At 37.9% G+C, this 12,733-nt stretch overlaps 2 protein-coding genes across 2 annotated transcripts; both read left to right on the forward strand.

Moving 5' to 3' along the window:
• Nucleotides 1-232: 232 nt before the first annotated feature.
• On the forward strand, nucleotides 233-2,977 carry LOC130985964 (probable E3 ubiquitin-protein ligase EDA40). Its single transcript, XM_057909203.1, has 3 exons — nucleotides 233-835; nucleotides 956-1,069; nucleotides 1,552-2,977. The coding sequence occupies exons 1-3, from the start codon at nucleotides 710-712 to the stop codon at nucleotides 2,815-2,817; spliced, it is 1,506 nt and encodes a 501-aa protein (XP_057765186.1). The 5' UTR covers nucleotides 233-709; the 3' UTR covers nucleotides 2,818-2,977.
• Nucleotides 2,978-5,862: 2,885 nt separating this feature from the next.
• On the forward strand, nucleotides 5,863-9,699 carry LOC130985968 (protein PHR1-LIKE 3-like). Its single transcript, XM_057909218.1, has 6 exons — nucleotides 5,863-6,382; nucleotides 7,865-7,941; nucleotides 8,058-8,112; nucleotides 8,688-8,757; nucleotides 8,875-8,944; nucleotides 9,082-9,699. The coding sequence occupies exons 1-6, from the start codon at nucleotides 6,181-6,183 to the stop codon at nucleotides 9,544-9,546; spliced, it is 939 nt and encodes a 312-aa protein (XP_057765201.1). The 5' UTR covers nucleotides 5,863-6,180; the 3' UTR covers nucleotides 9,547-9,699.
• Nucleotides 9,700-12,733: the final 3,034 nt, after the last annotated feature.

The following is a 12,733-nucleotide window of genomic DNA, read 5'->3' on the forward strand; positions in this document are numbered from 1 at the left end:
CCAAATAGCATTATTGTTTTATCTTTTATTCTTACAAACACCTACTAATATTTGAATCATCGTGTGGAATCACAATAATTAATATAATTCCGTGGAAATGAGAAGAATCAGATTCCTTTTTACCCCAAAGGGTAATTATTTGCAATGGAGAAGAATTTCAATATTGGAGACCCCACAGAAGTTGGAGCGTCAAATTGTGACTAATGAATACAAAATGCGACAATTTAGTCCTGAAAAACAAAATATTAGTAAGAAAGATCCCTTTCTTGGAAGTAGAATAAATACTAAAGCAGAAACCAATTCTTGGTTAAAAAACCCAAGATTTAATAATGTGAGAAATGGTAAAAGCAATCTAACTCGATATGGGAATTTGGTTAGTGGGATTGTATTTATTAGCAGTAGCAGTCCAAAAAAGTGGATGAGTAGAGGCCCCTCAACCTCAATCATATCAGTGTAGAAGAAGCCTCTCTTCTCTCTCTCTCTCTGGGCCGCATTAAACTTAGTGAGAGAGAGAAAGAAGTAGTGTCTGTTGAACTGAGAAAATTGAGAATGGCAGGGAATTTTGCTCAACATTTTATTCACTCCACCTTCTGCAATCTACTTGCGTGAAAATCTCGGTTCACGCAAACCGTGAAAAGCTGCTGTTTTTTTGTGAGTATTCACAATTCTTACCTATAGTGGTGGCTACAAGATTTTTGTTGTGGTGGAAATGGGCGGAGAAGGTGGTGGCGCTTCCCGGAAATTCAGGAGAGCCGCCAAGAAACTATTTGTACAGACATGTGGATCTTTCTGCCAAAGACAACAAACCCATGTTGACGCCTCTTCTGCCACTACTGTGACTCTCTCTCTCTCTTCATTTTTCTTTCAAGAATCTACTTTATCAGTGGGATGCTGCCATTGTCGTGGACAAGTTTCTCACAATACATTTCATTGTTTTTGTTGTAATTGCAAACAGATTTCTTGCGATTCACCCAATTATGCGTGTCCACCGGAAAATCCGAGCAGGAACATTTCTTGCAAGAAGATGACGCCGGATGCCACTTTAACTACCAGCCCCTCTTCTAATAAGGTGCTTTTTATTCGCCACCCTTTTTTCATGATCACTCAAATCTTAATTTCTTGTTCAGAGCCTTTTTTCGGTGCATTTAACTTCAAAACCTGTGTGATTATGAAATCCATTTACAGTAAAATCCGTTGAGCCATTAATTTAGCCCAATTTTTAATTGATTTTTGTAATAATTAAGTAACTTTGAGCTAGTATTTATTAAAAGAAAAACAGTCCTCATTAAAACCTCTATGGCAAAACCTCTATGGAAAAACAATTCTAATATCAGAATTGCCCATTAGTGAGCTTTTGATGTATCCTTCACAAACAGTAAGGCCTTGGTGGATATATGCTGTCATGACTCTTGAACTTGAGTTGTAACACAAAAGAAAAGAAAAGAAAACAACATAACATGTAATGTAACCGACAAAATTTATGAGTTGTCTTGCAATAGAAAGCATTTTTGAATGCAATGTGGTAAGTAATTGAATCCTTTTGTTTTGCAGAGTTTGTGTGCAATATGTCTGGAGGCTTTAAACTACAGGTCGGGCAGCAGTCCGGGGCAGGCCATCTTCACGGCGCAGTGCTCCCACGCCTTCCATTTCGCCTGCATTTCCTCCAATGTCCGCCACGGCAGCGTCACCTGCCCCATTTGCCGCGCTAACTGGACTCAGCTGCCTCGCAACTTGAATTCCCGATGCTCCCTCCACTCCAACAAGGCTGACCCCATTCTGCAGATCCTCGATGACTCCATCGCCAATTCTCGTGTCCACAGGCGATCCTTCCTGCGCTCTGCTCGCTATGATGACGACGACCCCATCGAGCCTCACCACACCACCAACCAGCCTCGTCTCCATCTCTCTCTCGCCCATCCCGCCTTCCATTCCTCCACCTCCTCCTCAATGGCTGAATCACCGACCCCACTGCTGTGCTCCTCCCCGAGCAGCAGGGCTTATCTCCGTGTGAAACTAGCCCACCAGCCTGCAACGGACCTGGTCCTCGTTGCAAGCCCCAACGGCCCACACCTCAGGTTGATGAAGCAGGCCATGGCCTTGGTGGTTTTCTCACTCCGGCCCATGGACCGCCTGGCCATTGTGACCTACTCCTCTGCTGCTGCACGCGTCTTCCCCCTCAGGCGCATGACTTCATACGGGAAGAGGACCGCATTGCAGGTCATTGATCGCCTCTTCTACATGGGTCAGGCGGACCCGATGGAGGGGCTCAAGAAAGGGGTGAAGATACTCGAGGACCGCGTTCACAAGAACACACAATCTTGTATCCTGCATCTAACAGACAGCCCTTCGAGATCCTACCGTCAGTTTGACATGGAGGTTGGTGTCACGATCCACAGGTTTCACGTTGGGTTCGGTTTTGGGGCGTCCAACGGATTCATCATGCACCAGTTCGAGGAATTCCTGGCTAGGACGCTGGGAGGAGCAGTGAGGGACGTGCAGGTGAGGATCGATCAAGGCACGAGGATCGTTAGGATTGAGGAGCTGAGGGGGGGCGAGGAGAGGAATATACCGATATATCTACCGGATTATGGACCCTTGCGTGTGGACTACAGCTACACGGAAGGCGGAGGCGATGGGGAACGAGTGAGACGAGGGGAGGCCGTGGTGGGCGTGGCAGAGAAAGGAGATGGGAGTGGCGATGGAGATGGAGATGGGGTGGGCATAGGTGGAAGGATGAGCAGTGCTGAGAGCTGGGATTTTCATGATCCTTTCATGGCTAGAAGATGGGCTAAACATTTGCATGGTTATAGGCTTTAGATTCTTCTTTCTTGCATGCATTGTAATTCTACACACACATGTTTTACTCATTTCATTTAATCTTTTTCTTTATGAAAATGTGGTTTAAGTTCAAATGTATTCTGGATTTTTTCAAGAGTGTTATCAATTTGATCAGATTCGATCACATTATTTAACTAAATTAATTGACTCTTTGTTTTCTAACATACAGTATATATTCTCTTCTTTTCTAAACCTCTATTATATGCTAAAATATTACCATACACGTTATTCTAGAATAATAATCGATTTCAAAATTAAAGAACGCCTCAAAGTATAATGAAGTGTACAGCGTGTACTCAAATCAAAGGCTATGAGCCTATGACTAATGTATGTGTCTGTGTAAGGAATAATGTGTAAGGGAATGGACTAACTTCTCGAAAACTTTTGTGTTTATAGCTGCAAATACTGTCATCATTTGGATGTGATGGGAATTTAATAATTTAAGTTGCGTTCTCTTTTGTTGTAAATTTATTATGGAAAAATGAAGGATAAACAAAATTTCATCATTTAAATCATTCCTTTCTTTTTCCACATTTCCTACTTGACCCTTACTCATTCCTCATTTACACTACAAATGAGAAATAATATTATCACACCATTTTGGAGGGATAATATCATCCCTCCTTTGTAGTGTAAATAAGGAATGAGTAATGGTCAAGTAGGAAATGTGAAAAAAGAAATGAAGGATTTAAGGGTGAAATTTTGTTTATCCTTCCTTTTCCTATGATAAATTTACAATCAAAGAGAACGCACCTTAAAAAATAAAAGGCAAAGAGGAAATTAAAATCTCGTTGACAGGGAAAGAGAGAAAATCAAGTGTAAATTGAATATTCTGCATACTACTATATTAGTTGGTTGCCTGCCAAATCCAGACACCAGTATCAAATACTCAAATAAGACATTGAGTATGAAAAATATATAGTCTTATACCTGAAAAAATAAAAGTTTCATTATAAAATAACAAATCATGACGTTTATCTCAAGATATTCTTAACTGTTTCATTTACGAACACAACCGTGTACTGCACGATTACTGTGTACAACTCATAAAAAAAATTGCTACAATTGATACATTTGCTATAAATTTAACATACATCCCCAAATACAGTCCAAACACTCAAAGAGTTTAACATACATACCTAAATATAGTTCAAACACCCAAAGAGTTCCGATTGATTCATATTTTTTCATGTAAAAATTCGGCATTTTCTTTCCTAATTTTCGTGGATTCTTGAACGAAAAAAAAAAGAAAAGAAAAAAAGAAAGAGATGATAGAAGAAAAATGAAAACGAGTGTTAATCACTTTTTCATGTGTTTTCGTTCACCAACCTCCCCTACATTAGCATTCATTGTCCATTAAAGTCATTGTATGAAGAATCAAAGGGAGGAATATCTCAAACCTGCGATGAACAAAAACAAAACAATGAAGAAGAGAGAGTTATGTTTTTTAGAGAGAGAAAAGAGATGGAAGAGCGAGGGTAGAGAGAAGTTATTCTTTGACTTTGATTATTAAGAGTAATTTAATCGTTTTAATAGATTTTGGATATAAAACTTATAGTATTTTATTTTTATAACTAATTAAGTCTTAAACTATATAAAATTGGCTATATATGTTCTTCACCCTATATTAAACTGAACTCGTATGCTTCCACTTTTATAACTGTGAAATTTCATTTGAACTTAATCAAGTTCTGCTTTTGATACAAAGAAAGCCCAAACGGTAAAGGCCCATATGGAAAAAATATTGTATATCGCGTAGAAAATAATCAAATACCCGAATAAATAAGGGATTTCAATAGAACTCCACTTTAGAAAAGTGCGGAATTATGACTTTTAAATTCTCATTGTGACTTCTCATGTATGATAGATGTATATTTAAGCTTGTTTGCACCGAACACTGATAGGTGCATTCATACTTTTTGAAAACCCCATACTAAACCAATCAAGTTTATACAATGAATTTGCGGTGTACACTCTATAAATTATTGTATTGGTAATAGACGTCATCTCAGAAATTATTGAATTACAAACTAAAATAAGCAACATAATCAATAAACTATATGGAGTAGAATACTTCCATCACTTCTAGAACGGAGGAGAAACATGCCATAATCTATCACTAAATAATCCTTACGTATAACTTCTGAGGGAACGTTTGATTTGATAATTAATATATATATATATATATATATAATTGAATAATAATTAAATAATTCACTTGATTTGATAATCAATATATATATATATATATATATATATATATATAATTGAATAATAATTAGATAATTCACTTGATTATAGGGTAATAAATAATTATTTAAATAGATGATTAAACTGGGGCTGAATTATTTATTACTGGTCAAATTATGCAAAATCAAATATTTAATTAAGTTATTTAATAAATAATATATATAATTAAATAATTCACTTGATTTTATGGTGATAAATAATTATTTAAATAGATGATTAAAGTGGGGGTTGGATTATTTATTACGGAGTCAAATTGTGCAATTCAAATATTTAATTAAGTTATTTTATTAATCATATCTCATTAATTAATGTTATAGTTCTATGACTCGAGAGAATTGGCATATATAAGATCATCTATTCTTGTAAGTAAGATTGCTAATCAAGTTCGAAGCAAGCTGACGTGAAAATTGTATTCATCATATTGACTTCTCTATGTTTGTACTTAACGGAAAACTTACAAGTTGGAGTTAGAATGACACTCATTGTTAGATTACGTGGTTAGGTGTCTTTAAATGAGAAAACACAACTTATTTATTTTCTACAAAAAATAGAGTTATTGAAAAAAGTTATACATTTAAAAAAAAATCGTTAATTTTATGACATGTAAGGCCAGATCGAAAATCAACTGCTTAAAAATATGACAGAAAATTCAGAATTCGGGAAAATAAATAAAAAAATTAAATTTGATTGACTGAAAAAATGATGGTTAGACTTAAGATAGATGGAAATGTAAATCCGCATGGTTTTATTACAAGCAACATAAAAGTTAAAACCAAGAGACAAATACAGTGATCCGGCCAATCTGTCTACTGTAGTGTTTGTGTCTCATCTTCAATTATTCTCTCTCTCTCTCTCTTACCCGTGACACAGCCCTCCATTTTCACCGTGGGGTTAGGTAGGGTCCGAGTCGCCGAGGCAGTCCAATCTTCAGCCACTTCCATCATTTCTCTACTTTCTGCTATGCAAAAAATAAAGCTAAGCTATGGCAGCGGCAGCCAATAAACTATTCCAAGAACCAAAAGCCCTGTCTACTCATCTCCCAGATTATTAAACTGCTCAAACCAAACCAAGATCTCTTCCCCCGCCGCTCCGATGTTTCCCAGGTTGATTCAGCCACGCGACGCCATGCTACCCCAGGAAAACATCCAGCTCCCTAACGCCGCCTCCTACGGTCAACGGGGTGGCGGCGACCCCTGCTTGGTCCTCACATCCGACCCCAAGCCCCGCCTTCGCTGGACCGCTGACCTCCACGAGCGCTTCGTCGACGCCGTCGCTCAGCTCGGTGGCGCCAGCAGTCAGCATTCCTTTTCCCTTTCCTTGCTGTTATTGATTTCTTTCTCGTATATTTTGAATTTACGGATACCGGAATTTCAGGGATAATTTGTGCTATGTGTCTTTAGTGCTTCAATCTCTCGATTGTTTGTGCTGTTGAGTTTGTATAATTAGGGCAATATGAATTCGAATTTCAGATTAGGAAGAATACGGATTTTTGAACCTTGTAAGCTAAAGAAAAGAAAAAAGGGGCTGGCAAGTTATGGCTATTTTTGTGCTAGTTTTGCTGTAGCTTCCTGTAAGATTTGCATCATGTGCTATGTGAAACAATGTGGCATTGTAAAAATTGGTGGCCGCAGGCTTAATTTATTTAATGCCTAACTGTTTAACATGCCCCAATTGGAAGGAATTTGCTCTGTAATGGTATAAATATGTTTACAAGATCTTCTATTTTGGTATGCTGGAGTTGGAGTAGCTGATGTATGTTAGTTAAGTCAGTTATGCTGTTCGCTATCAACAGTTCACTCACATTCCTACGACACGTGGATACATGTCCCCTCACCAACCAGAAGAACAATCATCATCGGGAAAACTGATCGTTTCCCTTGTTGATGTCTTTCTACCTTTAAATGTGTGATTTTTAGTTAGGCGTGTATACAGGATGGACCAGTGGTTATCCTTTCCTCACAAGGTAGGAGAAGCTCTATGGAAGGGTGATTGTTAATGGCTAGTTATGTAAGGCAGTCTGTGTTGTTCATGTTTGGAAGAACTCTTCCATTTCCGTTGTTCATATGAGTTATGATAGATCTTGCCATGTAAGTCATTGTTTTTCGTATTCTTCTTCTGGACTGCTGTTGTGGACATGGGGTTGTGATCCCCATGGCGGGTTCTCTTCCGGATCTTTTGTAAGTGGAATAACGGGTCCGGAGGAATCGCTGGTTGCCCACTTTATCCATGATTCCTTTCTCCTGACACATCATAGAACTGATAGTGCACCTTACTAAGTTTGTCCACAAGAAGCAACCCGATCAATGATTAGATCTTGTAAATAGAACTCGAAAATAGGGTATACAAAACAGTACATTGGAATCTGTGTTTGAAATGAGAGCCCTCTTACTAGGGGGAGAGAACGAAAAGAATCCAAAGATACTGCTTTGGGCCAAAATCATGAGAGATTTATCTAGACCCTCATTCCTTTTGTGTAAGCCATTATTTCAAAGACGTTTCGCTAAATCTTGCAAAATTATACGAGTTGCTGTGGAATATGGATATTTCCAAAATTACCAAGTTAATTTAGGAAACCCAGCTGTATTCTTACAAGGCAGGCTATACATATGTATCATGAATGTCGGTGGCGCCAATAATGTCTACTTTAATCCAATTTTAGGGCAACTTAAAAGAAATATTTATGTGAGGCTTTGTAGATTTTAACTTCTCGTACTTACCATTTCCACCTGTTGGAGCTTTGAGATTTTAATTGACTGAGCTTGGCTCTTTTTTGCAGAGGCCACTCCTAAGGCTATAATGCGTACAATGGGTGTCAAGGGGTTGACTTTGTTTCACTTAAAGAGTCACCTCCAGGTTTCTTTCTTCTTTTTTTCCTGATCAGCCAAATCATTTGTTTGTATATCCATCAAGCTTGTTTCTTTTCATACTATTTCAACTTGTTTGACATCATATTTCATACTTCCTTGCAGAAATACAGATTAGGAAAGCAGTCAGGGAAGGAACTTGGTGAGGCTTCAAAAGATGGTAGGTCCAATTACCTTAGGCTATCTTTGCTATCATTGACTGACGACCTTGGAGTTAGTTCCAATGTGATATCTTTGATTATTGAGAATATGGATGTGGATATGTCATGGAGTCGGATCATCTGTTTTTTTTTTCTTCGTAAGTAAATGAATCATCCAGCTGTGGTGCTTGCTATCCTTAGAAGTCTCACCCTTGAAGTTTTCCAAGGTTTACTTTCGGATTGGGTCATCCGACTCCTCGGTCAACTGAATTAGAATATGACTCTTTTTCTTTAGTCCATCTAAGATGGGTTGATTGATGAATCATTGCCTGAATTTGAATTTAACCTCGTCACTATGGTTAACATCCTCCTAGCCCTGGCGCTTCTATAGAAGATTACAGCATATTACAGTGAGGAGAATGCAAGTAATCCTATTGAACCTCACTTTAAGAGGGAGAGGAAGGATAGTAATAGAAACATTTGTCGTACCAAAATGACTTGCCATGTTGTCTACTTTCATAATAATTTTGGCTAGTTTTTTCCGTATTCGCTATAATAATTTAATTGTTCATTTTCCAAATGATGAGACTTTCAGGTGCGTACCTTTTGGACAGCCCTCGTGCGAGCAACTCTCCTCAAAACTTACAAGCATCTGACATTAATGAGTAAGGATTTGAACTTTTACCAAATAACGAAGCTATGCAGTATGTGCTTCAAATTTCAATTTATTGCTGGCTGCCCAAAATTTAGAAGCTATATTGATGATTGGATGATATGCGCAGGGGTTATGAAGTCAAGGAGGCATTGAGAGCACAAATGGAAGTTCAGAGCAAACTACATTTGCAAGTTGAAGTAAGCATCATTATTAAATAGTGAATATTTCAGAGGTTTCAAATATCAAATTGTATATGTGATCCGTAATGAGCATGGTGAAGTATATGCTCTGATCGAGTCTGGCTTTTTAACTTGGTTATGCCAACTCAATGCAGGCTGAAAAACATTTGCAGATCCGTCAAGAAGCTGAGAGAAGATACTTGGCCATGCTTGAAAGAGCTTGCAAGATGCTGGCTGATCAGATTCTTGGAACAACAGTCACAAACGACGATGGAGATGGGTATGAAGGGAAAGGAACAAAGGCGTCGCCTAATAATTCTCAGACCCCGCTGGGATCAATTCCTTCACAATCTGCAGATGAGTTGGGAGCCCCCGGCATTGTAGAATTGACCCCCAATCTCCATCAACAGCAACAGCAACAGCAACAGCAATGCGCTGATTGCTCCACGGAAAGCTGCCTGACTTCCCACGAGAGTCCCGTAGGACTGCCGTCGCCTCCCGGAGGGAAGAGAGCGTTACTGAATGTGGATTCGACAAATAACTCATTCATATGGGGAGGCGAATCTGATTTACACTTAGTACGAGTTAGTTCCCATGGAATAGCTGGATGTGGTGTATAAAACTCTTCTAATTAGGTGTTGCCATTTGACTTTAATTGCTTGTTTATTGGGAAATGGCTGAAACTTACTAGGTCTAACTCATCTCAAGATGTAAATCAAAGCTCAAGATGTATTTCTCATTCAAGAATGGACCTCTTTGCTTTAAGTCTTTAATTCTCCTTTTCATTATTGCCATTTTTTGCCCACATTCTCTTGGATTTTCTCAAGTATTGAATCTATGCTACACTATGGTTAATTAACATCCTCCTAGCCTTCTACAAAAATAAGTCCATTTTTATTTTTGGACAATGTTTTATAACTTACTATTATCCTTAATATAACTACTTATTTACCTTTACTACTACACAATGCTTGAAGGCTCCATTTCTCCACTCAAAATACAATTATTTATTATCATTAACACTATTTTTTAAGTAGAACACTTTCTCCACTCACAATATATTCAATCATTTTTGTTAAAATTTATGTCGTCTATTTTTATAATTATTTTTTGTGAATGGAGAGAGTAGATAAATATAGTACTAGTACCTTTATCCCAGAAGAGTATACTCACTCTCTTGTTTGTTGTCCCTGTGAGAGTAGCACAACCCGTTTATGGGCATGATTCAACTATTAATCCCTTTTTTTTTTATCATCACTTTTAACATTTAATGACAATTTTATCAATATAACTCACTATTATTTCTCCACTCCACTCATAAAAGTGGCCCATTTCTTCATTCACAAAACACTCCCCCAATATTTATTAATAATTGTGCCGAATAAATTAAGCATACTCTTTTGGAATGGAAGTAGTATATCATATTATGCTATTGATATATAACATAAAAATAAAATAGACAAACCAAATTTTATAAATCAAGACTTTGCAAATGGTATAGATTGATCTTTGCCTTGTGTGTTTTTTGCCCTTTTCCTATTGCATTTTCCCCCCCTTTCTCCCTATATTTTGGATTTTATTTTACTTTTTGCCCACCCTCCCTTTTTCTTTTGACGAGGGAAATTCTTCTCCTCTTCTCTTCTTTCCTTTTCTCTTCTTTTTTAGAGAAACGCCTAAGTCAAAAAAGAGAGAGAGAGAGAGAGAGAGAGAGAGAGAGAGAGAGAGAGAGAAACGCCTAAGTCCAAGGGATAATGTTGTATGTCTCCCTTTTATTTTGGTGAAATTTGAGTGAGGGATATAGCCGACTCACTCGGTCTAGGAATTGAAGGGCGGCACCACAAAAATGGTAAGAAAGTAGGCCGGCTCTGAGAAAATGGTTACAAAGTCGAACAAGCTATGTTGATTACTATTGTGTTTATATTTTGGTTTATAAAAGTTTCTCGTTATTTATACCCGTTGTACAATGTATATATTACTCAGTCTAGGAGTAATATATTATTTAGTACTATATATTAAGATTATATGAAATTAATAATAGTTATATTTAAGATTTGTATATGTATAATGCCTCTATAGGTGGTATATAGAATTCCTCAAATCAGTATAATATTTTTGAGCTTTTAATTTATAAAAGGTTGTGTATTTCGTATTATTTCTTAGCAAACAAGATAGTAGGGTGTCGCAGCCAGGTATATTATACCCCCAATCACCTATACCAAATAAGCGCTTAAGTGATAAATTCGGCCATATTTAGGGAATATCCTATTTTATTCTCAAAGTTTAAGCTTTTTTATAATTGTGTTTCAACATATACGAAGTTACAAATTAATACTTATGTTATAAATAATGTCATCATAAAAAGTTTTTAAACTGTACCTTCGAATTAGACATCAATCGTTAGAGTTATTGGTCCCATCGGGCAAGGATAATCATTCCGGTCCCTAAATTTAGGCGATGCAAGGTTGTGCGCAAGCTTGGAGTCTAAATCTTAACAATTTAATTGAAGGAATTTGGAGTTGATTGTCTGAGCTGTTTATCCAAGTTTTTAATTTTGCCATTGAATGTCTGTTGACGGAGTAATGGGAACTGACGATGCCAAGTTAAGGTATAATTGTTGTTTGTGTTATAATTTCGACCTCAAATCCATGTCAAATTGAGAAATTGATTTGAAAAAAAATTTACAAGTCAAGGGGATTGCGGTCATAGTTTTTATTTCAGCGATAGGATAGTTGAAATTGGTGCGGCAAGAAATACTAACATTTAGTGTATAATTTGATAACATCAACTATAATATAAATATTAATTTTTAATTAAGCATATATATGAAGATACACTTTTAAAAAAAGTACAAATTAAATTATTAAATTAGATGGCTTTCTCTCGCGCACATATGACATATGTATGCCAACAAATGGCTTTTCTTTTTCTTTTCTTTTTTTTCTTTTTTTTAAAGATTTATGCTAACAAATGTTAAAAGATGGTTGTTCTCTAAAATAATTAAGCATGATGAGAAAAGAAAAAAGCGGGAGAAAAGAAACACGCAGACAGACACGTAGATTTTTTTTGGGTTAATTATGCCAAAAATCATGAACTTTGGGCCTATTTTCAAATTTTCCATGAACTTTGTTTTTTATCAAATTTTCCCTGAACTTAAATGCCTGAACAATTTTTCCACGATTTTTACCTCCGGTGAAGGTCCGGTCTTAGCTGGCGCCTACGTGGCAATACTGAGTTAACATGGCGCCTACGTGGTAATAACCGAGCAGATGTGGCGCCTACTTGGAAAAAAAAACAAAAAAAAAATCAATTATTTTACCGAACAGATGTACCGCTGCCTTCCTCCGGCGAAGCAGCGCCGAGGACCACCACCTCCGCCGAGGCAGAGACCTCGTTCGATCGGCGACGCCTTCGCCTGACTCTCCTACCTCTACAATGAGGTGACAGCCATTGCTCTTCCCTCCATTTTACCGTCGACCGCCGTCATCTTCTTTATCTAGAAAAAATCCTCCTCCCAAAATCGATCGCCTTCCCTCACCACCATCACCAAAGGCCTAATCAGTGCAGATGGAATCCACGCGCAGACCAACTCCGTCCACCGCCCACCGCGCGCAGACCCAAATCGACGCGCAGACCAACTCCGTCCACCGCCTTCCCCCACCACCATCACCAGATCTGCCGCCCCCTCTCTCTCCACCGCCCACCGCCTTCCCCCACCACCATCACCAGATCTTTCGCCCCCTCTCTCTCCACCGCTCACCGCCTTCCCCCACCACCATCACCAGATCTGTCGCCCCCCTCTTTCTCCAC

Source organism: Salvia miltiorrhiza, chromosome 5, assembly GCF_028751815.1.
Source record: "Salvia miltiorrhiza cultivar Shanhuang (shh) chromosome 5, IMPLAD_Smil_shh, whole genome shotgun sequence".
Taxonomy (NCBI): domain Eukaryota; kingdom Viridiplantae; phylum Streptophyta; class Magnoliopsida; order Lamiales; family Lamiaceae; genus Salvia; species Salvia miltiorrhiza.

Bases quoted from the DNA above. Each gene is read 5' to 3' on its own strand.
- LOC130985964 (XM_057909203.1), top strand. From the start codon at position 710: ATGGGCGGAGAAGGTGGTGGCGCTTCCCGGAAATTCAGGAGAGCCGCC. The intron at 836-955 runs GTGACTCTCTCT...AATTGCAAACAG, and splicing joins ACGCCTCTTCTGCCACTACT to ATTTCTTGCGATTCACCCAA. The intron at 1,070-1,551 runs GTGCTTTTTATT...TTTGTTTTGCAG, and splicing joins CCAGCCCCTCTTCTAATAAG to AGTTTGTGTGCAATATGTCT.
- LOC130985968 (XM_057909218.1), top strand. From the start codon at position 6,181: ATGTTTCCCAGGTTGATTCAGCCACGCGACGCCATGCTACCCCAGGAA. The intron at 6,383-7,864 runs GTCAGCATTCCT...TCTTTTTTGCAG, and splicing joins TCAGCTCGGTGGCGCCAGCA to AGGCCACTCCTAAGGCTATA. The intron at 7,942-8,057 runs GTTTCTTTCTTC...ACTTCCTTGCAG, and splicing joins ACTTAAAGAGTCACCTCCAG to AAATACAGATTAGGAAAGCA.